The sequence below is a fragment of the Salvelinus fontinalis genome, chromosome 37 (assembly GCF_029448725.1).
Source record: "Salvelinus fontinalis isolate EN_2023a chromosome 37, ASM2944872v1, whole genome shotgun sequence".
In the NCBI taxonomy this organism is placed as follows: Eukaryota; Metazoa; Chordata; class Actinopteri; order Salmoniformes; family Salmonidae; genus Salvelinus; species Salvelinus fontinalis.
In genome coordinates, this window is record NC_074701.1 from 33904433 (window position 1) to 33930161 (window position 25729).

Below are 25729 nucleotides of genomic sequence, written 5' to 3' on the forward strand. Positions count from 1 at the left end.
AAAGCATGTATCCAGACCTGATTAGATATTATTACAGGAGGTATAAAGCATGTACCCAGGACTGATTAGATATTATTACAGGAGGTATAAAGCATGTACCCAGGACTGATTAGATATTATTACAGGAGGTATAAAGCATGTATCCAGGACTGATTAGATATTATTACTGGAGGTATAAAGCATGTCTCCAGGACTGATTAGATATTATTACTGGAGGTATAAAGCATGTCTCCAGGACTGATTAGATATTATTACTGGAGGTATAAAGCATGTATCCAGACCTGATTAGATATTATTACTGGAGGTATAAAGCTTTGGTTGTTCTCATTTCTGGTACAATAATCCAGATGGACTCTGAGAAAAACTCAATCTAGAGGTGTTGCATCTGTAAAGACACACATACAGTACATGTCACTCAAGCAAACGTATGTATACCGTCCGACTAGGAGGAGTCACATGCCTTCCAACCAGGTGGAGTCACAACCTTGTATTTCTATGATAAACAATCATTATCTGTTGCTGGGCAACAGCTGAGTCCATTCCTTCTGTTGGTTTAATTGTGGCCCAGCCTGAGTCCGGAAACGTCGTGCTCCTCCGTGCCTTTCACAGGGCTTCTTAGCAGTCATGAGAGACCTTGAGTTATTGGTAGTACACAGTCCTACCGTCTACTGTAGTACACAACACATTTACACTTCTCATACACAACGAGCTTAAACCTGACACCACGTTCAATCACTAAGAATTTATAAAAACAATATATTCATACTAGGAGTGTATACTGATTGAAAACAGTTAAGATATTAGACAGGGTTATAGAACAGTAGTTATTAGATCTATCAGCTCTAAGTCCTATTCAACCCTTATGGAATCATTATCGCACTCAGAGACAGACCCCCTTCGTACTTTCCCTCTGCCCAAATACAATGCACATAGACCAGCTAACCCATAACACAACCATTACTACTGCTATGCTAATTACACAATTATAAACAGACTTCATCGGGCTCAAGTCAAATAGTGTCTAACAGCATGTCTCCAGGCCTGATTAGATATTATTACTGGAGGTATAAAGCATGTATCCAGGACTGATTAGATATTATTACAGGAGGTGTAAAGCATGTATCCAGACCTGATTAGATATTATTACTGGAGGTGTAAAGCATGTCTCCAGACCTGATTAGATATTATTACTGGAGGTATAAAGCATGTAACCAGGACTGATTACATATTATTACAGGAGGTATAAAGCATGTATCCAGGACTGATTTAGATATTATTACTGGAGGTGTAAAGCATGTCTCCAGACCTGATTAGATATTATTACTGGAGGTATAAAGCATGTAACCAGGACTGATTACATATTATTACAGGAGGTATAAAGCATGTATCCAGGACTGATTTAGATATTATTACAGGAGGTATAAAGCATGTATCCAGGCCTGATTAGATATTATTATTGGAGGTGTGAAGGTTATTCAGCAGCCCTTTAACCAGCCATTTACTGTAGGAGACATAGGCTTGCATCCCACATGGCACCCTATTCCCTATATAGTGCACTACTTTTTGACCAGCGCACCTATGGATAAAAGCAGTGCACTAAATAGAGATTAGGGTACCAATTGGGACGTCAAACAACCCTACTCTGCTCTGCAGTTACATTGCTCACAATGTAGTGGTTAATTGGTCGTGGATTGGCCTTGAGTTCCTTTTTTTGTCTTCTACCACGACCTTTCAGATTGAGAAGTTCACGTATTTGTGCTGTTCTGGGATTATCTGCAGTGAGAAGAAGATTGTTTTGTGAGTCTAAGTCGGTAGAGCGTGATATTTGACACATCAGGGTTTTAGATTAAACTTTCCACTGGGGTTGTGACCCTTATGAAAATGAATGCTCGCATTACTGTAAAAATAACTTTATTTATGCTACACAGCGTGTACACAACCAAGATAGGGTTGGGATGCAGTACTTTACAGTTCAAAGCTGTAAACACAACCAAGATAGGGTTGGGATGCAGTACTTTACAGTTCAAAGCTGTATACACAACCAATATAGGGTTGGGATGCAATACTTTACAGTTCAAAGCTGTATACACAACCAATATAGGGTTGGGATGCAGTACTTTACAGTTCAAAGCTGTAAACACAGCCAATATAGGGTTGAGATCCAGTACTTTACAGTTCAAAGCTGTATACTCAACCAATATAGGGTTGGGATGCAGTGCTTTACAGTTCAAAGCTGTATACACAACCAATATAGGGTTGGGATGCAGTACTTTACAGTTCAAAGCTGTATACACAACCAATATAGGGCTGGGATGCAGTACTTTACAGTTCAAAGCTATATACACAACCAATATAGGGTTGGGATGCAGTACTTTACAGTTCAAAGCTATATACACAACCAATATAGGGCTGGGATGCAGTACTTTACAGTTCAAAGCTGTATACACAACCAATATAGGGCTGGGATGCAATAATTTACAGTTCAAAGCTGTAAACACAACCAATATAGGGTTGGGATGCAGTACTTTACAGTTCAACGCTGTGTACACAACCAATATAGGGTTGGGATGCAGTGTGTTCCATTTCATGCATCAACAAGCAGCAGCAACAGTGTGTAATAACTAGAGTTGCCTTCCTGCCTAAAAGCCTATTCTATGTATAGCTCTATAATGAACTATTCATGGACATGAAAAACCTATTTTGTTTTTTGTTTTTTTTGCCATGTTATTTCCTCCTTTCCCTATTATGTGTTCTGAGGCTAGCATAAACAAATAATAATAATGTTTTCATAAAAAGGTACGTCACAGTTTAGAAAGTGAATAGGGCAAATACGTCAACCCTCATCTAAAATGGTCTGTTTCCAGCTGTGGCCCAAACTCTTTATTTTCATTTCCAGGAATCTGAAAGTAAACTGGTCTTGTTGATAGACAGTGACCTACTGGAATGGGAAATGTTCCCCCTGGAGTCCTGGTTTGGACACAAAGTGACATTCTATTCCCTAGTGCACTACTTTGGACCAGGACCCACAGTGCACTATCACAGGTGCTGGAAAACAGAATGTCGATTTGATTGGTCTATTTAGACCTATAGCAGTGAAGCAAGCAGAGGGAGCGGCTCCTCTCATGTGAAGACCAGAGTTGTGTCTCAAATGGATCTCTCTTCATATTCATACATCTTTATAGTATACTGCTTTTTACTAGGGCCCATAGGAAGCTAGTCAGAAGTAGTGCATTATAAAGGTGAAAAGGGTGCCATTTGTGACCCAGCCCAGGTTTATAGGCCTGCTGGTTTATAGACCTCCTGGTTTATAGGCCTGCTGGTTTAAAGGCCTCTTGGGCTTCATAATTGGACAACTAGATGGCCCAAATGTCTTCACATGTATCCCTTTCAGACTGTAATATTGTCTCAGAGAAAATGGAATATACAAAGTGTGATTGATTCTAATAGAGCAAGAGCAAGATTGTTATTCAATCGATAGGAGAATATATATATATTTATATATTACTGTATATATAGTGCTGAATAAAGAGAAAAGGGAGTCATACATAAATAAATAGATAAAGTGTGAAGAAGCTAGACGAGAAAATTGTTACTGTCTCCTCTAGTCTTTCGCCCCACGACAGCAGACACCTGTGGTTTAGATACCAACAAGATGTGAATATTGTTACCTTCCCCTCTAGTCTGTCCCCCACGACAGCAGACACCTGTGGTTTAGATACCAGCAAGATGTGAATATTGTTACCTTCCCCTCTAGTCTGTCCCCCACGACAGCAGACACCTGTGGTTTAGATACTAACAAGATGTGAATATTGTTACCTTCCCCTCTAGTCTGTCCCCCACGACAGCAGACACCTGTGGTTTAGATACTAACAAGATGTGAATACTGTTACCTTCTCCTCTAGTCTGTCCCCCACGACAGCAGACACCTGTGGTTTAGATACCAACAAGATGTGAATATTGTTACTGTAGCTTTAGGTTTATTCTCCACTGAATCAGACAGTGAAGGAACTAGGCCTCGGGTATGCTGTTGTGTTGCAGCAGACAATGTTACATTAAACCCCATCCACAGCTTCCACAACACTCGACAATATTTCTGTTTATTTTGGCTCATCTTCATCTGGTATTTGCCTGGCTGTTCTCCCCTGAAGCACATGGCTCACATATGGTAAGTGCCAGTTAGTTCAAACGGAATTAGTTTCCAATTCAACAGAAAAGTGTTAATTAAACGTGTTCTCTTTGACGCCTGTCATGTGTTGCTCATTGATTGGGAACATATACATTTGCCTTGTTTTGGGGATTACCCCCTAGAAGACCAACTGTGTGGAGTGTGGCGGGGGGGGGGGGGGGGGGGGGGGGGGTTTGACCACATACAGGAAGTGTTATTCCCCCCCCCCCCCCCAAGGCAAGCTTTTAGCTCTCCCATATATTAGTGAGAGAGAAGGGGAGGAGAGAGACTCATCCCTCAGTAGGCTATTTGTGCTGATCCATTTCTACTGAACAAACAAAGGCTCTCAGCATTATTATCCCCGGTTTGTTTAGGCAGAAATATTCCACTACAGGCGGATAGCAGTGAAGAGAGTCAATAATTCAGCAAAACAAAGCTTTAGATTTCCCTGAAGAAAGTGTGAACCATTCTGGACTAGCCACTTTATTAGGCTGTGTAAATATGAGGGGCAGAGGAGGTGGATAGTGGCAGGGGATTGCATGCCAAATTGCACACTATTCATATAGTGCTCTGGTCGAAAGTAGTGCACTATGTAAGGAATAGGGTGGATTTTTATGACGCAGACATGGTTGACTTGAAAAGGAAGGAGCTCTACGGTTTGTAAAACGTGTTTGGACTGTTTGTCTGGCTTGTTGTTTCAGCACCACAACACAGGGGACAGCTCCATGTTGTTGTTTCAGCACCACAATACAGTGGACAGCTCCATGTTTGTTTCAGCACCACAACAGTGGACAGCTCCATGTTTGTTTCAGCGCCACAACACTGTGGACAGCTCCATGTTGTTTGTTTCAGCACCACAACACAGTGGACAGCTCCATGTTGTTTGTTTCAGCACCATAACACAGTGGACAGCTCCATGTTGTTGTTTCAGCACCACAACACTGTGGACAGCTCCATGTTGTTTGTTTCAGCACCACAACACAGTGGACAGCTCCATGTTGTTGTTTCAGCACCACAACACAATGGACAGCTCCATGTTGTTGTTTCAGCACCACAACACTGTGGACAGCTCCATGTTTGTTTCAGCACCATAACACAGTGGACAGCTCCATGTTGTTGTTTCAGCACCATAACAGTGGACAGCTCCATGTTGTTGTTTCAGCAGCTCCAACTCTTTCATTCAGCACCAAAACCCAATGGACAGCTCCACATATTTAATTCAGCACCACAATCAAGTGGACAGCTCCATATATATCATTCAGCAACACAGTATAAAGGACAGCTCCTGAAATATCATTCAGCACCACAACACAATGGACAGCTCCATATATAACATTCAGCACCACAACACAATGGACAGCTCCATATAAAACATTCAGCACCACAACACAGTGGACAGCTCCATATAAAACATTCAGCACCACAACACAATGGACAGCTCCATATAAAACATTCAGCACCACAACACAGTGGACAGCTCCATATAAAACATTCAGCACCACAACACAATGGACAGCTCCATATAAAACATTCAGCACCACAACACAATGGACAGCTACATATAAAACATACAGCACCACAACACAGTGGACAGCTCCATATAAAACATTCAGCACCACAACACAATGGACAGCTCCATGTAAAACATTCTGCACCACAACACAATAGACAGCTCCGTATATAACATACAGCACCACAACACAGTGGACAGCTCCATATATAACATTCATCACCACAACACAATAGACAGCTCCGTATAAAACATACAGCACAAAGGACAGCGGCATAGTGTTCTGATTCTGTTCTAGATCTGTACGATTCCATTTTGAATTTAATTTCGTTTCATTTCCTCAATGCGTAACGGACTTCAAACTAAAACACTACTGAAATGAAGTGAGTTTTAGATTCTCATTCTGTGATTGTACTGTACAGCCAAAGTTACGAGCTAGACAGCTGCAGATCAGTAGAGAGATAGTTAATGAGTTGAGATACTCACTTACAGGCTTTTCTACTGGTAGCTTTAGATCTTCTTCTCTCCTGGATTTCCGAGCACACTTCTGAAAGAGGGAGAGTGAGAGACATCCTGGTTGTCGAGTCAAGTGGAGGCCATTGGCTGCGTGAGTTATATCAGTCAGGAAGTAGAGATCAAATAGACAGGAAGACAGAGGTTCACGTTGTGAATGTCTTTGTTGAAGATGTTCCTTTGAAGATGGAAGTTGTGATATGAAATCATCCTTGTCTAGTTTCAAAAAACCCCTGTTGAATAAAACATTTTATGAGCATTTTTTGTCAAGATACGGAGGCCTTGTCCCCAAAACAAACGGCGGTGTCACATTCTTTATTCATTTAGAGCATCAGACTGTTGAAGATGTTACAGAGAAATGTTCTCCTTAAATTTTTCATCAGTGCCTATCATAAACCATTTGATTTCTTGACATTGTATTGTGTTACAAAATAGGACGTTAAAATGTATTTAATATTCTTATTTTTTTGTCAGTGATCTATGCAAAATACTTTCTAATGTAAAAGTGGAAGAAATATATCTATATATTTTTAAGATTAATGCAAAAATGAAATACTAATATACCTTGATTACCCCCCCCCCATGAGTCAATACCTGTTAGAAACACCTTTGTCAGCAATAACAGCAGTGAGTCGTCTTGGCTCAGTCTCATAAGAGCTTTTCACACCTTTATTGTGAAATATTTGCCCATTATTCTAATCAAAATTCTTCAAGCTCTGTCAATGTGTTGGGGATCATGGCTATACAGCCATGTTCAAGTCTTGCCATAGAGTTTTTACCAGATTTAAGTCAAAACTGTAATTTGACCACTCAGGATCATTCACTGTCTTCTTCGTAAACAACACTAGTGTGGAGTTGGCCTTGTGTTGTAGGTTATTGTCCTGCTCCCATTGTCTAGTGGAAAGCAGACTGAACCCCTTATCCTCTAGGGTTTTGCCTGTGATTAGCTGCAGTCCGTTTCTTTTTATCCTGAAAACTCCCCAGTATTTGCTGATGACAAGCATACCCATACTATGATGCAGCCACCACCATGCTTGAAAGTCAGGAGGCAGTTACTCAATGATGTGTTGTGTTGGATTTGCCCCAAACATAAAGCTTTCCATTTAGGACAAAGAAAGTGTATTATTTTGCAGTGTTGTTTTGCAGTAATACTTTAGTGCCTTGTTGTGTACAGGATGCATGTTTTGGTATCATTTTATTCTGTATATTTCTCTTCTTTTCTCCATGTTTTCTTTCTTCTTCAGTAATACTTTAGTGCCTTGTTGCGTCCAAATGCATATTTTGGAATAGTTTTATTCTGTATATTTTAATTATTATTTTCTCTCTGTCATTTAGGTCATTATTGTGGAGTCACTACAATGTTGTTGATTCATTCTCAGTTTTCTCCCATCACAGCCATTGAACTCTGTAGCTGTTTTAAAATCCCCATTGGCCTTAGGGTGACATCCCTTAACAGTTTCCTTCCTGTCCTGCAGCTCAGTTCAGAAGGACGACTGTATCTTTGATGTGTCTGGTTGGTTTCATACATCATCCACAGCATCATTATTAACTTGACCTTGCTGAAAGAGATTTTCAATGTCTGCTTTGTTATTGTTACCTACCCATCTACCAATCACTGCCCTTCTTTATGAGGCTTTCAAAAAAGCTCCCTTTGTAGTTGAATCTGTGCCTGGAATTCAATATTTGACTGAGGCCCCTTACATGCAACTTATAATGTGATTTGTTAAGCCAAATTGTATTCCTGAACTAATTTAGGCTTGCTGTAACAAGCGGGGTGAAGACTATATTTTAGTTATTGAAATTCTTTGAAATTTGTAAACATTTGTAAAATTTTCTTTTCACTTTTATATTATCAGTATGTTGTGTAGATCAATGACACACACACAAAAAATCACAGTTAAATATATTTCAATCTCATTTTGTAACACAACATCCAAGGGCGGTGAATAGTGTAACAGTTTGTGAAGTTGAATTGTAGTCCCAGCTGCCTTTCTCTTCCCAAAGGGTATTTTACTCTCCTCTACATCACTGTCTGTCTGCTGGTCTGTTCCTGTTCTGACTGGAATTATTCCTGTGGTAGATTTCCCCGGTGGCCTCATTGGGCGGATGCGTGCTCTGCTCTCTTCTCTATGCTACAGTAGATAACTTCACCTCCCTCAGATCTTCCCTCTCACAGCCATTAGATAAAGTGCTATTCGTTTTTGCGGCGTAGTGATACGTTAACTGGGATGAATTCACGAGTGCGATTTGTTTTAAAAAAGTCCTCAGGACTGTGGTTTCTCTGTTTCGACTGATGCAGCCAGGATGATAATGAATGTGATGACTCCTGTGTTTTCAGTTGGAGAATAGAGATGTTTTTACCCCTCCATTCCTCTCTCTGACATTTCCCAGGGTCAGGAAAGATGCTCAGAGAGCAGCAAACCTTTTATCAAGTGCCCTTGCATTGAGACACAGAGAGTGTAAAGACATACAGACACTATGCTTTTATGGGAAATATGTTTATCTTTCATAGAAAGTGAGTGAGAGAAACACAGTAAGATCATTATACAGTAACCCAACTGTCCAGGTAGAAACACAATAACATCATTATACAGTAACCCAACTGTCCAGGTAGAAACACAATAACATCATTATACAGTAACCCAACTGTCCAGGTAGTAACACAATAAGATCATTATACAGTAACCAGTAACCCAACTGTCCAGGTAGAAACACAATGAGATCATTATACAGTAACCCAACTGTCCAGGTAGTAACACAATGACATCATTATACAGTAACCCAACTGTCCAGGTAGAAACACAATAACATCATTATACAGTAACCCAACTGTCCAGGTAGAAACACAATAACATCATTATACAGTAACCCAACTGTCCAGGTAGTAACACAATAAGATCATTATACAGTAACCAGTAACCCAACTGTCCAGGTAGAAACACAATAACATCATTATACAGTAACCCAACTGTCCAGGTAGAAACACAATAACATCATTATACAGTAACCCAACTGTCCAGGTAGAAACACAATAAGATCATTATACAGTAACAAGTAACCCAACTGTCCTGGTAGAAACACAATAACATCATTATACAGTAACCCAACTGTCCAGGTAGAAACACAATAACATCATTATGCAGTAACCCAACTGTCCAGGTAGAAACACAATGAGATCATTATACAGTAACCAGTAACCCAACTGTCCAGGTAGAAACACAATAACATTATTATACAGTAACCCAACTGTCCAGGTAGAAACACAATAACATCATTATACAGTAACCCAACTGTCCAGGTAGAAACACAATAACATTATTATACAGTAACCCAACTGTCCAGGTAGAAACACAATAACATTATTATACAGTAACCCAACTGTCCAGGTAGAAACACAATAACATCATTATACAGTAACCCAACTGTCCAGGTAGAAACACAATAACATCATTATACAGTAACCAGTAACCCAACTGTCCAGGTAGAAACACAATAACATCATTATACAGTAACCCAACTGTCCAGGTAGAAACACAATAACATAATTATACAGTAACCCAACTGTCCAGGTAGAAACACAATAACATTATTATACAGTAACCAGTAACCCAACTGTCCAGGTAGTAACACAATGACATCATTATACAGTAACCCAACTGTCCAGGTAGAAACACAATAAGATCATTATACAGTAACCCAACTGTCCAGGTAGAAACACAATAAGATCATTATACAGTAACCCAACTGTCCAGGTAGTAACACAATAACATCATTATACAGTAACCCAACTGTCCATGTAGAAACACAATAAGATCATTATACAGTAACCAGTAACCCAACTGTCCAGGTAGTAACACAATAACATCATTATACAGTAACCCAACTGTCCAGGTAGAAACACAATAACATCATTATACAGTAACCCAACTGTCCAGGTAGAAACACAATGAGATCATTATACAGTAACCAGTAACCCAACTGTCCAGGTAGAGAAGGACTTGGCCGTACTGCAGCGCCATGCGTAACATTTGACCCGTAGCTGTGAATGTCTTAAACTGAACTAATGGTGGATTAGAAATGCAGCACGTCATGGTGGCTCTATTGGGTTTGAATCCTAGGTTAACTTAATCTGGTTTTCAAATTAAAATACATTTAGCATTTGATGTAAATGTATGTGTTATCTTGATAATCCTGATGTTTGAGCAGCTGCCTGCATTCACATGGCTGTTGAGAGAGAGATAGCAGAGATGAGAGAGAGATAGCAGAGATGAGAGAGAGATGAAAGACAGAGAGAGATGAAAGACAGAGAGAGAGAGAGAGAGAGAGAGAGAGACAGAGAGAGAGAGAGAGAGAGAGAGAGAGAGAGAGAGAGAGAGAGAGAGAGAGAGAGAGAGAGAGAGAGAGAGAGAGAGAGAGAGAGAGAGAGAGAGAGAGAGAGAGAGAGAGAGAGAGAGAGAGAGAGAGAGAGAGAGAGAGAGAGAGAGAGAGAGAGAGAGAGAGAGAGAGAGAGAGAGAGAGAGAGAGAGAGAGAGAGAGAGAGATATATATATATATATATATATATATATATATATATATGCTGGTGGATTTAACACCCTTCCTACAGGACACAGATTCCATGTGTGCGTAGGCTTAGTTGTGATTATCTTCCTCCGTTGGCTCCAGTTGTAAGCTCCACCACATCAGGCTAGGGCGCTAGGCGCTAGCTGCTGTCTGATACACCCTGACTAGGTCTCAAATGGCACCCTATCCCCTAAATAGTGCACTACTTTTGACCAGAGCCCCCATAGGGAATAGGGTTCCATTTGGGACGGTCCTCCAGCATAACGCTATGAGCCTGGTGATGAAAAGCCACAGTGTTGGCATAGCAGTCATCTAAATCAACATACAAAGATAGAGTCATGCTTCATCCAGGAGAAGGATTCCTTCAGTAGTACTGAGACAGGTCTGTGTCCTAAATGGCTTCCTGTTCCCTATGTAGTCCATAGGGCTCTGGTGATAGGGCATAGGGTGCTATTTGGGAAACACACTGTTTAATTCCTTTTAATATGCAGGCAGAACCCTGCTGATTTATCCAGGTTTTTTTTCCTCACAAATTGTACCCTATTCCCTATATAGTGCACTACTTTTGACCTGAACCCTATGAACCATGGTCAAAAGTAGTGCACTAAATTGATAATAGAGCATAATTTGGAAAGCAGACCCAGAACAGAAATATGACGTGTTGATATCATACGGGTTATTTTCTGTCGTATTCTGTCAAGCTACACCAACCCCATGACTGACTATATAAATATACCAACTCATTAACTTATACTTATTAACTAAACCGCTACTGTCACTAGCTTGTTTTGGCACTGCCTCTCTCTGAAATTATCCCCTGCTCATAGGTCGAACCCTCATCATCATTATTCTGGGACCAAACCTTTCTCCCTTTGATGGTGGGAACAGAGAGAGACAGAGAAGAAGAGAGTAGAGAAGGGGTCAATTAGTAATTCTCTGTTCTCTGTTCTCTCTTCTCTCTTCTCTCTCTCTCTCTCTCTCTCTGTCTGTCACTGTCTCTCTGTCTGTCTCTCTCTCTCGCCTTCTTCCTGTCTCACTCTCTCTCTCTTTCTCCAGGTTGTCCTGTGGCTATCAAGAGAGTGGGCAGGAACAAGAGGATCTCTCTGGCAGCTACCGCCATGACAGCCATGGAATCAGATCCCTCCAGACTCCAAGGGCCTTCGCCCTCCTCCTGCTCTCCCTCGTTCATCCATCCCCTCCGCCTGTTCCAACTGTCACCTATCAAGATCCCCTTTCGCCTGTCTCCACCTGGCCCAGGTAAACAAACTCCTGTGATGCCTGGCTGAAATGCACCCTATTCCTTGTATAGTGTACTACGTTTAACCACGGCCCATCGAGCTCTGGTCTAAAGTAATGCACTAAATAGGGAATTTGGGGCCACGTTATACGTTGAGCACTAAGTAGGGTATAGGGGGCCATTTCAGACACGGCCTCTGTTTAGCCAATCCAGGATATGTGTCTGCAGTCTGTTGATGTGTTTTAGGTTGTGTTGTTTAAGGTCTGTGTCTATTGTCCTAACTGCAGGGTTTTTTGGCATCATTAATATCAGCGGGTCTTTCACAAAGGCTGTTGCTGTATGTCCTAATTGGTGAATTGTAATTGCAAAAATGTGGCATTATGCGAATGGTAACATTAAACAGCTTTGTTTTTATTGTATTTAATGCAGAATCTTTCTTTGAACTACAAAAGGCTTCTTTCTACGTTGCATTTTATAGAAGTTCATGTGCGAAAGGTTTTATTTTTGCCAGCAGTATTAGGGTCATGGTTAACATATGAAGCATCCTCACCTTCAAATGCAGACTGTGGTGTATTCTGTGAGGCTTTAGAATGTAAAAGAGATCACTACAGTATTCCTAACTGCTGGTTTGTATTCCAAGTAGCAATTAGCTAGCTGGGTGGTTGGGTTACTGTATAATGATCTCATTGTTCTGTGTTTCTACCTGGACAGTTGGGTTACTGTATAATGATCTTATTGTGTTTCTACCTGGACAGTTGGGTTACTGTATAATGATGTTATTGTGTTTCTACCTGGACAGTTGGGTTACTGGTTACTGTATAATGATGTCATTGTGTTACTACCTGGGCAGTTGGGTTACTGTATAATGATGTTATTGTGTTTCTACCTGGACAGTTGGGTTACTGGTTACTGTATAATGATCTTATTGTGTTTCTACCTGGACAGGTGGGTTACTGGTTACTGTATAATGATGTCATTGTGTTTCTACCTGGACAGTTGGGTTACTGTATAATGATGTCATTGTGTTACTACCTGGACAGTTGGGTTACTGGTTACTGTATAATGATGTCATTGTGTTACTACCTGGGCAGTTGGGTTACTGTATAATGATGTTATTGTGTTTCTACCTGGACAGTTGGGTTACTGGTTACTGTATAATGATCTTATTGTGTTTCTACCTGGACAGGTGGGTTACTGGTTACTGTATAATGATGTCATTGTGTTTCTACCTGGACAGTTGGGTTACTGGTTACTGTATAATGATGTCATTGTGTTACTACCTGGACAGTTGGGTTACTGGTTACTGTATAATGATGTCATTGTGTTTCTACCTGGACAGTTGGGTTACTGGTTACTGTATAATGATGTTATTGTGTTTCTACCTGGACAGTTGGGTTACTGTAAAATGATGTTATTGTGTTTCTACCTGGACAGTTGGGTTACTGTATAATGATCTTATTGTGTTTCTACCTGGACAGTTGGGTTACTGTATAATGATGTTATTGTGTTTCTACCTGGACAGTTGGGTTACTGTATAATGATGTTATTGTGTTTCTACCTGGACAGTTGGGTTACTGTATAATGATATTATTGTGTTTCTACCTGGACAGTTGGGTTACTGTATAATGATCTTATTGTGTTTCTACCTGGACAGTTGGGTTACTGGTTACTGTATAATGATCTTATTGTGTTACTACCTGGACAGTTGGGTTACTGTATAATGATGTTATTGTGTTTCTACCTGGACAGTTGGGTTACTGTATAATGATCTCATTGTGTTTCTACCTGGACAGTTGGGTTACTGGTTACTGTATAATGATGTTATTGTGTTTCTACCTGGACAGTTGGGTTACTGTATAATGATGTTATTGTGTTTCTACCTGGACAGTTGGGTTACTGGTTACTGTATAATGATGTTATTGTGTTTCTACCTGGACAGTTGGGTTACTGGTTACTGTATAATGATCTTATTGTGTTTCTACCTGGACAGTTGGGTTACTGGTTACTGTATAATGATCTTACTGTGTTTCTACCTGGACAGTTGGGTTACTGTATAATGATGTTATTGTGTTTCTACCTGGACAGTTGGGTTACTGGTTACTGTATAATGATCTTACTGTGTTTCTACCTGGACAGTTGGGTTACTGGTTACTGTATAATGATGTTATTGTGTTTCTACCTGGACAGTTGGGTTACTGTATAATGATGTTATTGTGTTTCTACCTGGACAGTTGGGTTACTGGTTACTGTATAATGATCTTATTGTGTTACTACCTGGACAGTTGGGTTACTGTATAATGATGTTATTGTATTTCTTCCTGGACAGTTGGGTTACTGTATAATGATCTTATTGTGTTACTACCTGGACAGTTGGGTTACTGGTTACTGTATAATGATCTTATTGTGTTACTACCTGGACAGTTGGGTTACTGTATAATGATCTTATTGTGTTTCTACCAGGACAGTTGGGTTACTGTATAATGATCTTATTGTGTTTCTACCTGGACAGTTGGGTTACTGTATAATGATATTATTGTGTTTCTACCTGGACAGTTGGGTTACTGGTTACTGTATAATGATGTTATTGTGTTTCTACCTGGACAGTTGGGTTACTGTATAATGATGTTATTGTGTTACTACCTGGACAGTTGGGTTACTGTATAATGATGTTATTGTGTTTCTACCTGGACAGTTGGGTTACTGGTTACTGTATAATGATGTCATTGTGTTACTACCTGGACAGTTGGGTTACTGTATAATGATGTTATTGTGTTTCTACCTGGACAGTTGGGTTACTGGTTACTGTATAATGATGTCATTGTGTTTCTACCTGGACAGTTGGGTTACTGGTTACTGTATAATGATGTTATTGTGTTACTACCTGGACAGTTGGGTTACTGTATAATGATGTTATTGTGTTTCTACCTGGACAGTTGGGTTACTGGTTACTGTATAATGATGTTATTGTGTTTCTACCTGGACAGTTGGGTTACTGGTTACTGTATAATGATGTTATTGTGTTACTACCTGGACAGTTGGGTTACTGGTTACTGTATAATGATCTTATTGTGTTTCTACCTGGACAGTTGGGTTACTGGTTACTGTATAATGATGTTATTGTGTTACTACCTGGACAGTTGGGTTACTGTATAATGATGTTATTGTGTTTCTACCTGGACAGTTGGGTTACTGGTTACTGTATAATGATGTTATTGTGTTTCTACCTGGACAGTTGGGTTACTGTATAATGATCTTATTGTGTTTCTACCTGGACAGTTGGGTTACTGGTTACTGTATAATGATGTTATTGTGTTTCTACCAGGACAGTTGGGTTACTGGTTACTGTATAATGATGTTATTGTGTTTCTACCTGGACAGTTGGGTTACTGGTTACTGTATAATGATCTTATTGTGTTTCTACCTGGACAGTTGGGTTACTGTATAATGATCTTATTGTGTTTCTACCTGGACAGTTGGGTTACTGGTTACTGTATAATGATGTTATTGTGTTTCTACCAGGACAGTTGGGTTACTGGTTACTGTATAATGATGTTATTGTGTTTCTACCTGGACAGTTGGGTTACTGGTTACTGTATAATGATCTTATTGTGTTTCTACCTGGACAGTTGGGTTACTGTATAATGATCTTATTGTGTTTCTACCTGGACAGTTGGGTTACTGGTTACTGTATAATGATGTTATTGTGTTTCTACCTGGACAGTTGGGTTACTGTATAATGATGTTATTGTGTTTCTACCTGGACAGTTGGGTTACTGTATAATGATCTTATTGTGTTTCTACCTGGACAGTTGGGTTACTGGTTACTGTATAATGATCTTATTGTGTTTCTACCTGGACAGTTGGGTTACTGTATAATGATCTTATTGTGTTACTACCTGGACAGTTGGGTTACTGGTTACTGTATAATGATGTTATTGTGTTACTACCTGGACAGTTGGGTTACTGTATAATGATGTTATTGTGTTTCTACCTGGACAGTTGGGTTACTGTATAATGATGTTATTGTGTTTCTACCTGGACAGTTGGGTTACTGTATAATGATCTTATTGTGTTACTACCTGGACAGTTGGGTTACTGGTTACTGTATAATGATGTTATTTTGTTACTACCTGGACAGTTGGGTTACTGGTTACTGTATAATGATGTTATTGTGTTACTACCTGGACAGTTGGGTTACTGTATAATGATGTTATTGTGTTTCTACCTGGACAGTTGGGTTACTGTATAATGATGTTATTGTGTTTCTACCTGGACAGTTGGGTTACTGTATAATGATCTTATTGTGTTTCTACCTGGACAGTTGGGTTACTGTATAATGATGTTATTGTGTTTCTACCTGGACAGTTGGGTTACTGTATAATGATGTTATTGTGTTTCTACCTGGACAGTTGGGTTACTGTATAATGATCTTATTGTGTTACTACCTGGACAGTTGGGTTACTGGTTACTGTATAATGATCTTATTGTGTTTCTACCTGGACAGTTGGGTTACTGTATAATGATCTTATTGTGTTACTACCTGGACAGTTGGGTTACTGGTTACTGTATAATGATGTTATTGTGTTACTACCTGGACAGTTGGGTTACTGTATAATGATGTTATTGTGTTTCTACCTGGACAGTTGGGTTACTGATTACTGTATAATGATCTTATTGTGTTTCTACCTGGACAGTTGGGTTACTGGTTACTGTATAATGATGTTATTGTGTTACTACCTGGACAGTTGGGTTACTGTATAATGATGTTATTGTGTTTCTACCTGGACAGTTGGGTTACTGGTTACTGTATAATGATGTTATTGTGTTTCTACCTGGACAGTTGGGTTACTGTATAATGATGTTATTGTGTTTCTACCTGGACAGTTGGGTTACTGTATAATGATCTTATTGTGTTTCTACCTGGACAGTTGGGTTACTGGTTACTGTATAATGATGTTATTGTGTTTCTACCAGGACAGTTGGGTTACTGGTTACTGTATAATGATCTTATTGTGTTTCTACCTGGACAGTTGGGTTACTGTAAAATGATCTTATTGTGTTTCTACCTGGACAGTTGGGTTACTGGTTACTGTATAATGATGTTATTGTGTTTCTACCTGGACAGTTGGGTTACTGTATAATGATCTTATTGTGTTTCTACCTGGACAGTTGGGTTACTGGTTACTGTATAATGATCTTATTGTGTTTCTACCTGGACAGTTGGGTTACTGTATAATGATCTTATTGTGTTTCTACCTGGACAGTTGGGTTACTGTATAATGATCTTATTGTGTTTCTACCTGGACAGTTGGGTTACTGGTTACTGTATAATGATCTTATTGTGTTTCTACCTGGACAGTTGGGTTACTGTATAATGATCTTATTGTGTTTCTACCTGGACAGTTTGGTTACTGGTTACTGTATAATGATGTTATTGTGTTTCTACCTGGACAGTCGGGTTACTGTATAATGATCTTATTGTGTTTCTACCTGGACAGTTGGGTTACTGTATAATGATGTTATTGTGTTTCTACCTGGACAGTTGGGTTACTGGTTACTGTATAATGATCTTATTGTGTTTCTACCTGGACAGTTGGGTTACTGTATAATGATGTTATTGTGTTTCTACCTGGACAGTTGGGTTACTGTATAATGATGTTATTGTGTTTCTACCTGGACAGTTGGGTTACTGTATAATGATGTTATTGTGTTTCTACCTGGACAGTTGGGTTACTGGTTACTGTATAATGATCTTATTGTGTTACTACCTGGACAGTTGGGTTACTGTATAATGATGTTATTGTATTTCTTCCTGGACAGTTGGGTTACTGTATAATGATCTTATTGTGTTACTACCTGGACAGTTGGGTTACTGGTTACTGTATAATGATGTTATTGTGTTTCTACCAGGACAGTTGGGTTACTGTATAATGATCTTATTGTGTTTCTACCTGGACAGTTGGGTTACTGTATAATGATCTTATTGTGTTTCTACCAGGACAGTTGGGTTACTGTATAATGATCTTATTGTGTTTCTACCTGGACAGTTGGGTTACTGTATAATGATATTATTGTGTTTCTACCTGGACAGTTGGGTTACTGGTTACTGTATAATGATGTTATTGTGTTTCTACCTGGACAGTTGGGTTACTGTATAATGATGTTATTGTGTTTCTACCTGGACAGTTGGGTTACTGGTTACTGTATAATGATGTTATTGTGTTTCTACCTGGACAGTTGGGTTACTGGTTACTGTATAATGATGTTATTGTGTTTCTACCTGGACAGTTGGGTTACTGTATAATGATGTTATTGTGTTTCTACCTGGACAGTTGGGTTACTGTATAATGATGTTATTGTGTTTCTACCTGGACAGTTGGGTTACTGTATAATGATCTCATTGTGTTTCTACCTGGACAGTTGGGTTACTGTATAATGATGTTATTGTGTTTCTACCTGGACAGTTGGGTTACTGGTTACTGTATAATGATGTTATTGTGTTTCTACCTGGACAGTTGGGTTACTGGTTACTGTATAATGATGTTATTGTGTTTCTACCTGGACAGTTGGGTTACTGTATAATGATGTTATTGTGTTTCTACCTGGACAGTTGGGTTACTGGTTACTGTATAATGATGTTATTGTGTTTCTACCTGGACAGTTGGGTTACTGTATAATGATGTTATTGTGTTTCTACCTGGACAGTTGGGTTACTGGTTACTGTATAATGATCTTATTGTGTTTCTACCTGGACAGTTGGGTTACTGTATAATGATGTTATTGTGTTTCTACCTGGACAGTTGGGTTACTGTATAATGATCTTATTGTGTTTCTACCTGGACAGTTGGGTTACTGGTTACTGTATAATGATGTTATTGTGTTTCTACCAGGACAGTTGGGTTACTGGTTACTGTATAATGATCTTATTGTGTTTCTACCTGGACAGTTGGGTTACTGGTTACTGTATAATGATCTTATTGTGTTTCTACCTGGACAGTTGGGTTACTGTATAATGATCTTACTGTGTTTCTACCTGGACAGTTGGGTTACTGTATAATGATCTCATTGTGTTTCTACCTGGACAGTTGGGTTACTGTATAATGATCTCATTGTGTTACTACCTGGACAGTTGGGTTACTGTATAATGATGTTATTGTGTTTCTACCTGGACAGTTGGGTTACTGGTTACTGTATAATGATCTTACTGTGTTTCTACCTGGACAGTTGGGTTACTGTATAATGATCTTATTGTGTTTCTACCTGGACAGTTGGGTTACTGTATAATGATCTTACTGTGTTTCTACCTGGACAGTTGGGTTACTGGTTACTGTATAATGATCTTATTGTGTTTCTACCTGGACAGTTGGGTTACTGTATAATGATGTTATTGTGTTTCTACCTGGACAGTTGGGTTACTGTATAATGATGTCATTGTGTTTCTACCTGGACAGTTGGGTTACTGGTTACTGTATAATGATCTTATTGTGTTTCTACCTGGACAGTTGGGTTACTGTATAATGATGTTATTGTGTTACTTCCTGGACAGTTGGGTTACTGTATAATGATGTTATTGTATTTCTACCTGGACAGTTGGGTTACTGTATAATGATGTTATTGTGTTTCTACCTGGACAGTTGGGTTACTGTATAATGATGTCATTGTGTTTCTACCTGGACAGTTGGGTTACTGGTTACTGTATAATGATCTTATTGTGTTTCTACCTGGACAGTTGGGTTACTGTATAATGATGTTATTGTGTTACTTCCTGGACAGTTGGGTTACTGTATAATGATGTTATTGTATTTCTTCCTGGACAGTTGGGTTACTGGTTACTGTATAATGATGTTATTGTGTTACTTCCTGGACAGTTGGGTTACTGTATAATGATGTTATTGTGTTTCTACCTGGACAGTTGGGTTACTGTATAATGATGTTATTGTGTTACTTCCTGGACAGTTGGGTTACTGTATAATGATGTTATTGTGTTTCTACCTGGACAGTTGGGTTACTGTATAATGATGTTATTGTGTTTCTACCTGGACAGTTGGGTTACTGTATAATGATGTTATTGTGTTTCTACCTGGACAGTTGGGTTACTGTATAATGATGTTATTGTGTTTCTACCTGGACAGTTGGGTTACTGTATAATGATCTTATTGTGTTACTACCTGGACAGTTGGGTTACTGGTTACTGTATAATGATCTTATTGTGTTTCTACCTGGACAGTTGGGTTACTGTATAATGATCTTATTGTGTTACTACCTGGACAGTTGGGTTACTGGTTACTGTATAATGATGTTATTGTGTTACTACCTGGACAGTTGGGTTACTGTATAATGATGTTATTGTGTTTCTACCTGGACAGTTGGGTTACTGATTACTGTATAATGATCTTATTGTGTTTCTACCTGGACAGTTGGGTTACTGGTTACTGTATAATGATGTTATTGTGTTTCTACCAGGACAGTTGGGTTACTGGTTACTGTATAATGATCTTATTGTGTTTCTACCTGGACAGTTGGGTTACTGGTTACTGTATAATGATCTTATTGTGTTTCTACCTGGACAGTTGGGTTACTGTATAATGATCTTACTGTGTTTCTACCTGGACAGTTGGGTTACTGTATAATGATCTCATTGTGTTTCTACCTGGACAGTTGGGTTACTGTATAATGATCTCATTGTGTTACTACCTGGACAGTTGGGTTACTGTATAATGATGTTATTGTGTTTCTACCTGGACAGTTGGGTTACTGGTTACTGTATAATGATCTTACTGTGTTTCTACCTGGACAGTTGGGTTACTGTATAATGATCTTATTGTGTTTCTACCTGGACAGTTGGGTTACTGTATAATGATCTTACTGTGTTTCTACCTGGACAGTTGGGTTACTGGTTACTGTATAATGATCTTATTGTGTTTCTACCTGGACAGTTGGGTTACTGTATAATGATGTTATTGTGTTTCTACCTGGACAGTTGGGTTACTGTATAATGATGTCATTGTGTTTCTACCTGGACAGTTGGGTTACTGGTTACTGTATAATGATCTTATTGTGTTTCTACCTGGACAGTTGGGTTACTGTATAATGATGTTATTGTGTTACTTCCTGGACAGTTGGGTTACTGTATAATGATGTTATTGTATTTCTACCTGGACAGTTGGGTTACTGTATAATGATGTTATTGTGTTTCTACCTGGACAGTTGGGTTACTGTATAATGATGTCATTGTGTTTCTACCTGGACAGTTGGGTTACTGGTTACTGTATAATGATCTTATTGTGTTTCTACCTGGACAGTTGGGTTACTGTATAATGATGTTATTGTGTTACTTCCTGGACAGTTGGGTTACTGTATAATGATGTTATTGTATTTCTTCCTGGACAGTTGGGTTACTGGTTACTGTATAATGATGTTATTGTGTTACTTCCTGGACAGTTGGGTTACTGTATAATGATGTTATTGTGTTTCTACCTGGACAGTTGGGTTACTGTATAATGATGTTATTGTGTTACTTCCTGGACAGTTGGGTTACTGTATAATGATGTTATTGTGTTTCTACCTGGACAGTTGGGTTACTGTATAATGATGTTATTGTGTTTCTACCTGGACAGTTGGGTTACTGTATAATGATGTTATTGTGTTTCTACCTGGACAGTTGGGTTACTGTATAATGATGTTATTGTGTTTCTACCTGGACAGTTGGGTTACTGTATAATGATCTTATTGTGTTACTACCTGGACAGTTGGGTTACTGGTTACTGTATAATGATCTTATTGTGTTTCTACCTGGACAGTTGGGTTACTGTATAATGATCTTATTGTGTTACTACCTGGACAGTTGGGTTACTGGTTACTGTATAATGATGTTATTGTGTTACTACCTGGACAGTTGGGTTACTGTATAATGATGTTATTGTGTTTCTACCTGGACAGTTGGGTTACTGATTACTGTATAATGATCTTATTGTGTTTCTACCTGGACAGTTGGGTTACTGGTTACTGTATAATGATGTTATTGTGTTACTACCTGGACAGTTGGGTTACTGTATAATGATGTTATTGTGTTTCTACCTGGACAGTTGGGTTACTGGTTACTGTATAATAATGTTATTGTGTTTCTACCTGGACAGTTGGGTTACTGTATAATGATGTTATTGTGTTTCTACCTGGACAGTTGGGTTACTGTATAATGATCTTATTGTGTTTCTACCTGGACAGTTGGGTTACTGGTTACTGTATAATGATGTTATTGTGTTTCTACCAGGACAGTTGGGTTACTGGTTACTGTATAATGATCTTATTGTGTTTCTACCTGGACAGTTGGGTTACTGTAAAATGATCTTATTGTGTTTCTACCTGGACAGTTGGGTTACTGGTTACTGTATAATGATGTTATTGTGTTTCTACCTGGACAGTTGGGTTACTGTATAATGATCTTATTGTGTTTCTACCTGGACAGTTGGGTTACTGGTTACTGTATAATGATGTTATTGTGTTTCTACCAGGACAGTTGGGTTACTGGTTACTGTATAATGATGTTATTGTGTTTCTACCTGGACAGTTGGGTTACTGGTTACTGTATAATGATCTTATTGTGTTTCTACCTGGACAGTTGGGTTACTGTATAATGATCTTATTGTGTTTCTACCTGGACAGTTGGGTTACTGGTTACTGTATAATGATGTTATTGTGTTTCTACCTGGACAGTTGGGTTACTGTATAATGATGTTATTGTGTTTCTACCTGGACAGTTGGGTTACTGTATAATGATCTTATTGTGTTTCTACCTGGACAGTTGGGTTACTGTATAATGATCTTATTGTGTTTCTACCTGGACAGTTGGGTTACTGGTTACTGTATAATGATCTTATTGTGTTTCTACCTGGACAGTTGGGTTACTGTATAATGATCTTATTGTGTTTCTACCTGGACAGTTGGGTTACTGGTTACTGTATAATGATGTTATTGTGTTTCTACCTGGACAGTCGGGTTACTGTATAATGATCTTATTGTGTTTCTACCTGGACAGTTGGGTTACTGTATAATGATGTTATTGTGTTTCTACCTGGACAGTTGGGTTACTGGTTACTGTATAATGATCTTATTGTGTTTCTACCTGGACAGTTGGGTTACTGTATAATGATGTTATTGTGTTTCTACCTGGACAGTTGGGTTACTGTATAATGATGTTATTGTGTTTCTACCTGGACAGTTGGGTTACTGTATAATGATGTTATTGTGTTTCTACCTGGACAGTTGGGTTACTGGTTACTGTATAATGATCTTATTGTGTTACTACCTGGACAGTTGGGTTACTGTATAATGATGTTATTGTATTTCTTCCTGGACAGTTGGGTTACTGTATAATGATCTTATTGTGTTACTACCTGGACAGTTGGGTTACTGGTTACTGTATAATGATGTTATTGTGTTTCTACCAGGACAGTTGGGTTACTGTATAATGATCTTATTGTGTTTCTACCTGGACAGTTGGGTTACTGTATAATGATCTTATTGTGTTTCTACCAGGACAGTTGGGTTACTGTATAATGATCTTATTGTGTTTCTACCTGGACAGTTGGGTTACTGTATAATGATATTATTGTGTTTCTACCTGGACAGTTGGGTTACTGGTTACTGTATAATGATGTTATTGTGTTTCTACCTGGACAGTTGGGTTACTGTATAATGATGTTATTGTGTTTCTACCTGGACAGTTGGGTTACTGGTTACTGTATAATGATGTTATTGTGTTTCTACCTGGACAGTTGGGTTACTGGTTACTGTATAATGATGTTATTGTGTTTCTACCTGGACAGTTGGGTTACTGTATAATGATGTTATTGTGTTTCTACCTGGACAGTTGGGTTACTGTATAATGATGTTATTGTGTTTCTACCTGGACAGTTGGGTTACTGTATAATGATCTCATTGTGTTTTTACCTGGACAGTTGGGTTACTGTATAATGATGTTATTGTGTTTCTACCTGGACAGTTGGGTTACTGGTTACTGTATAATGATGTTATTGTGTTTCTACCTGGACAGTTGGGTTACTGGTTACTGTATAATGATGTTATTGTGTTTCTACCTGGACAGTTGGGTTACTGTATAATGATGTTATTGTGTTTCTACCTGGACAGTTGGGTTACTGGTTACTGTATAATGATCTTATTGTGTTTCTACCTGGACAGTTGGGTTACTGTATAATGATGTTATTGTGTTTCTACCTGGACAGTTGGGTTACTGGTTACTGTATAATGATCTTATTGTGTTTCTACCTGGACAGTTGGGTTACTGTATAATGATGTTATTGTGTTTCTACCTGGACAGTTGGGTTACTGTATAATGATCTTATTGTGTTTCTACCTGGACAGTTGGGTTACTGGTTACTGTATAATGATGTTATTGTGTTTCTACCAGGACAGTTGGGTTACTGGTTACTGTATAATGATCTTATTGTGTTTCTACCTGGACAGTTGGGTTACTGGTTACTGTATAATGATCTTATTGTGTTTCTACCTGGACCGTTGGGTTACTGTATAATGATCTTACTGTGTTTCTACCTGGACAGTTGGGTTACTGTATAATGATCTCATTGTGTTTCTACCTGGACAGTTGGGTTACTGTATAATGATCTCATTGTGTTACTACCTGGACAGTTGGGTTACTGTATAATGATGTTATTGTGTTTCTACCTGGACAGTTGGGTTACTGGTTACTGTATAATGATCTTACTGTGTTTCTACCTGGACAGTTGGGTTACTGTATAATGATCTTATTGTGTTTCTACCTGGACAGTTGGGTTACTGTATAATGATCTTACTGTGTTTCTACCTGGACAGTTGGGTTACTGGTTACTGTATAATGATCTTATTGTGTTTCTACCTGGACAGTTGGGTTACTGTATAATGATGTTATTGTGTTTCTACCTGGACAGTTGGGTTACTGTATAATGATGTCATTGTGTTTCTACCTGGACAGTTGGGTTACTGGTTACTGTATAATGATCTTATTGTGTTTCTACCTGGACAGTTGGGTTACTGTATAATGATGTTATTGTGTTACTTCCTGGACAGTTGGGTTACTGTATAATGATGTTATTGTATTTCTACCTGGACAGTTGGGTTACTGTATAATGATGTTATTGTGTTTCTACCTGGACAGTTGGGTTACTGTATAATGATGTCATTGTGTTTCTACCTGGACAGTTGGGTTACTGGTTACTGTATAATGATCTTATTGTGTTTCTACCTGGACAGTTGGGTTACTGTATAATGATGTTATTGTGTTACTTCCTGGACAGTTGGGTTACTGTATAATGATGTTATTGTATTTCTTCCTGGACAGTTGGGTTACTGGTTACTGTATAATGATGTTATTGTGTTACTTCCTGGACAGTTGGGTTACTGTATAATGATGTTATTGTGTTTCTACCTGGACAGTTGGGTTACTGTATAATGATGTTATTGTGTTACTTCCTGGACAGTTGGGTTACTGTATAATGATGTTATTGTGTTTCTACCTGGACAGTTGGGTTACTGTATAATGATGTTATTGTGTTTCTACCTGGACAGTTGGGTTACTGTATAATGATGTTATTGTGTTTCTACCTGGACAGTTGGGTTACTGTATAATGATGTTATTGTGTTTCTACCTGGACAGTTGGGTTACTGGTTACTGTATAATGATCTTATTGTGTTACTACCTGGACAGTTGGGTTACTGTATAATGATG

General features: G+C 38.8%; 1 protein-coding gene across 7 annotated transcripts in view; it reads left to right on the forward strand.

Moving 5' to 3' along the window:
* Positions 1–25729, forward strand: part of tcerg1l (transcription elongation regulator 1 like) — a 249798-nt gene that overhangs the window by 28115 nt on the left and 195954 nt on the right. For all 7 annotated transcript variants that reach the window (XR_008756582.1, XR_008756583.1, XM_055901605.1 and 4 more), the window contains exon 5: positions 11808–12008. Coding sequence is in view for 5 of the 7 variants with exons in the window: in XM_055901605.1 (XP_055757580.1) it covers positions 11808–12008 (201 nt within the window). In the remaining 2 variants the exon portion in view is untranslated. The remainder of the gene's footprint in view (positions 1–11807; positions 12009–25729) is intronic.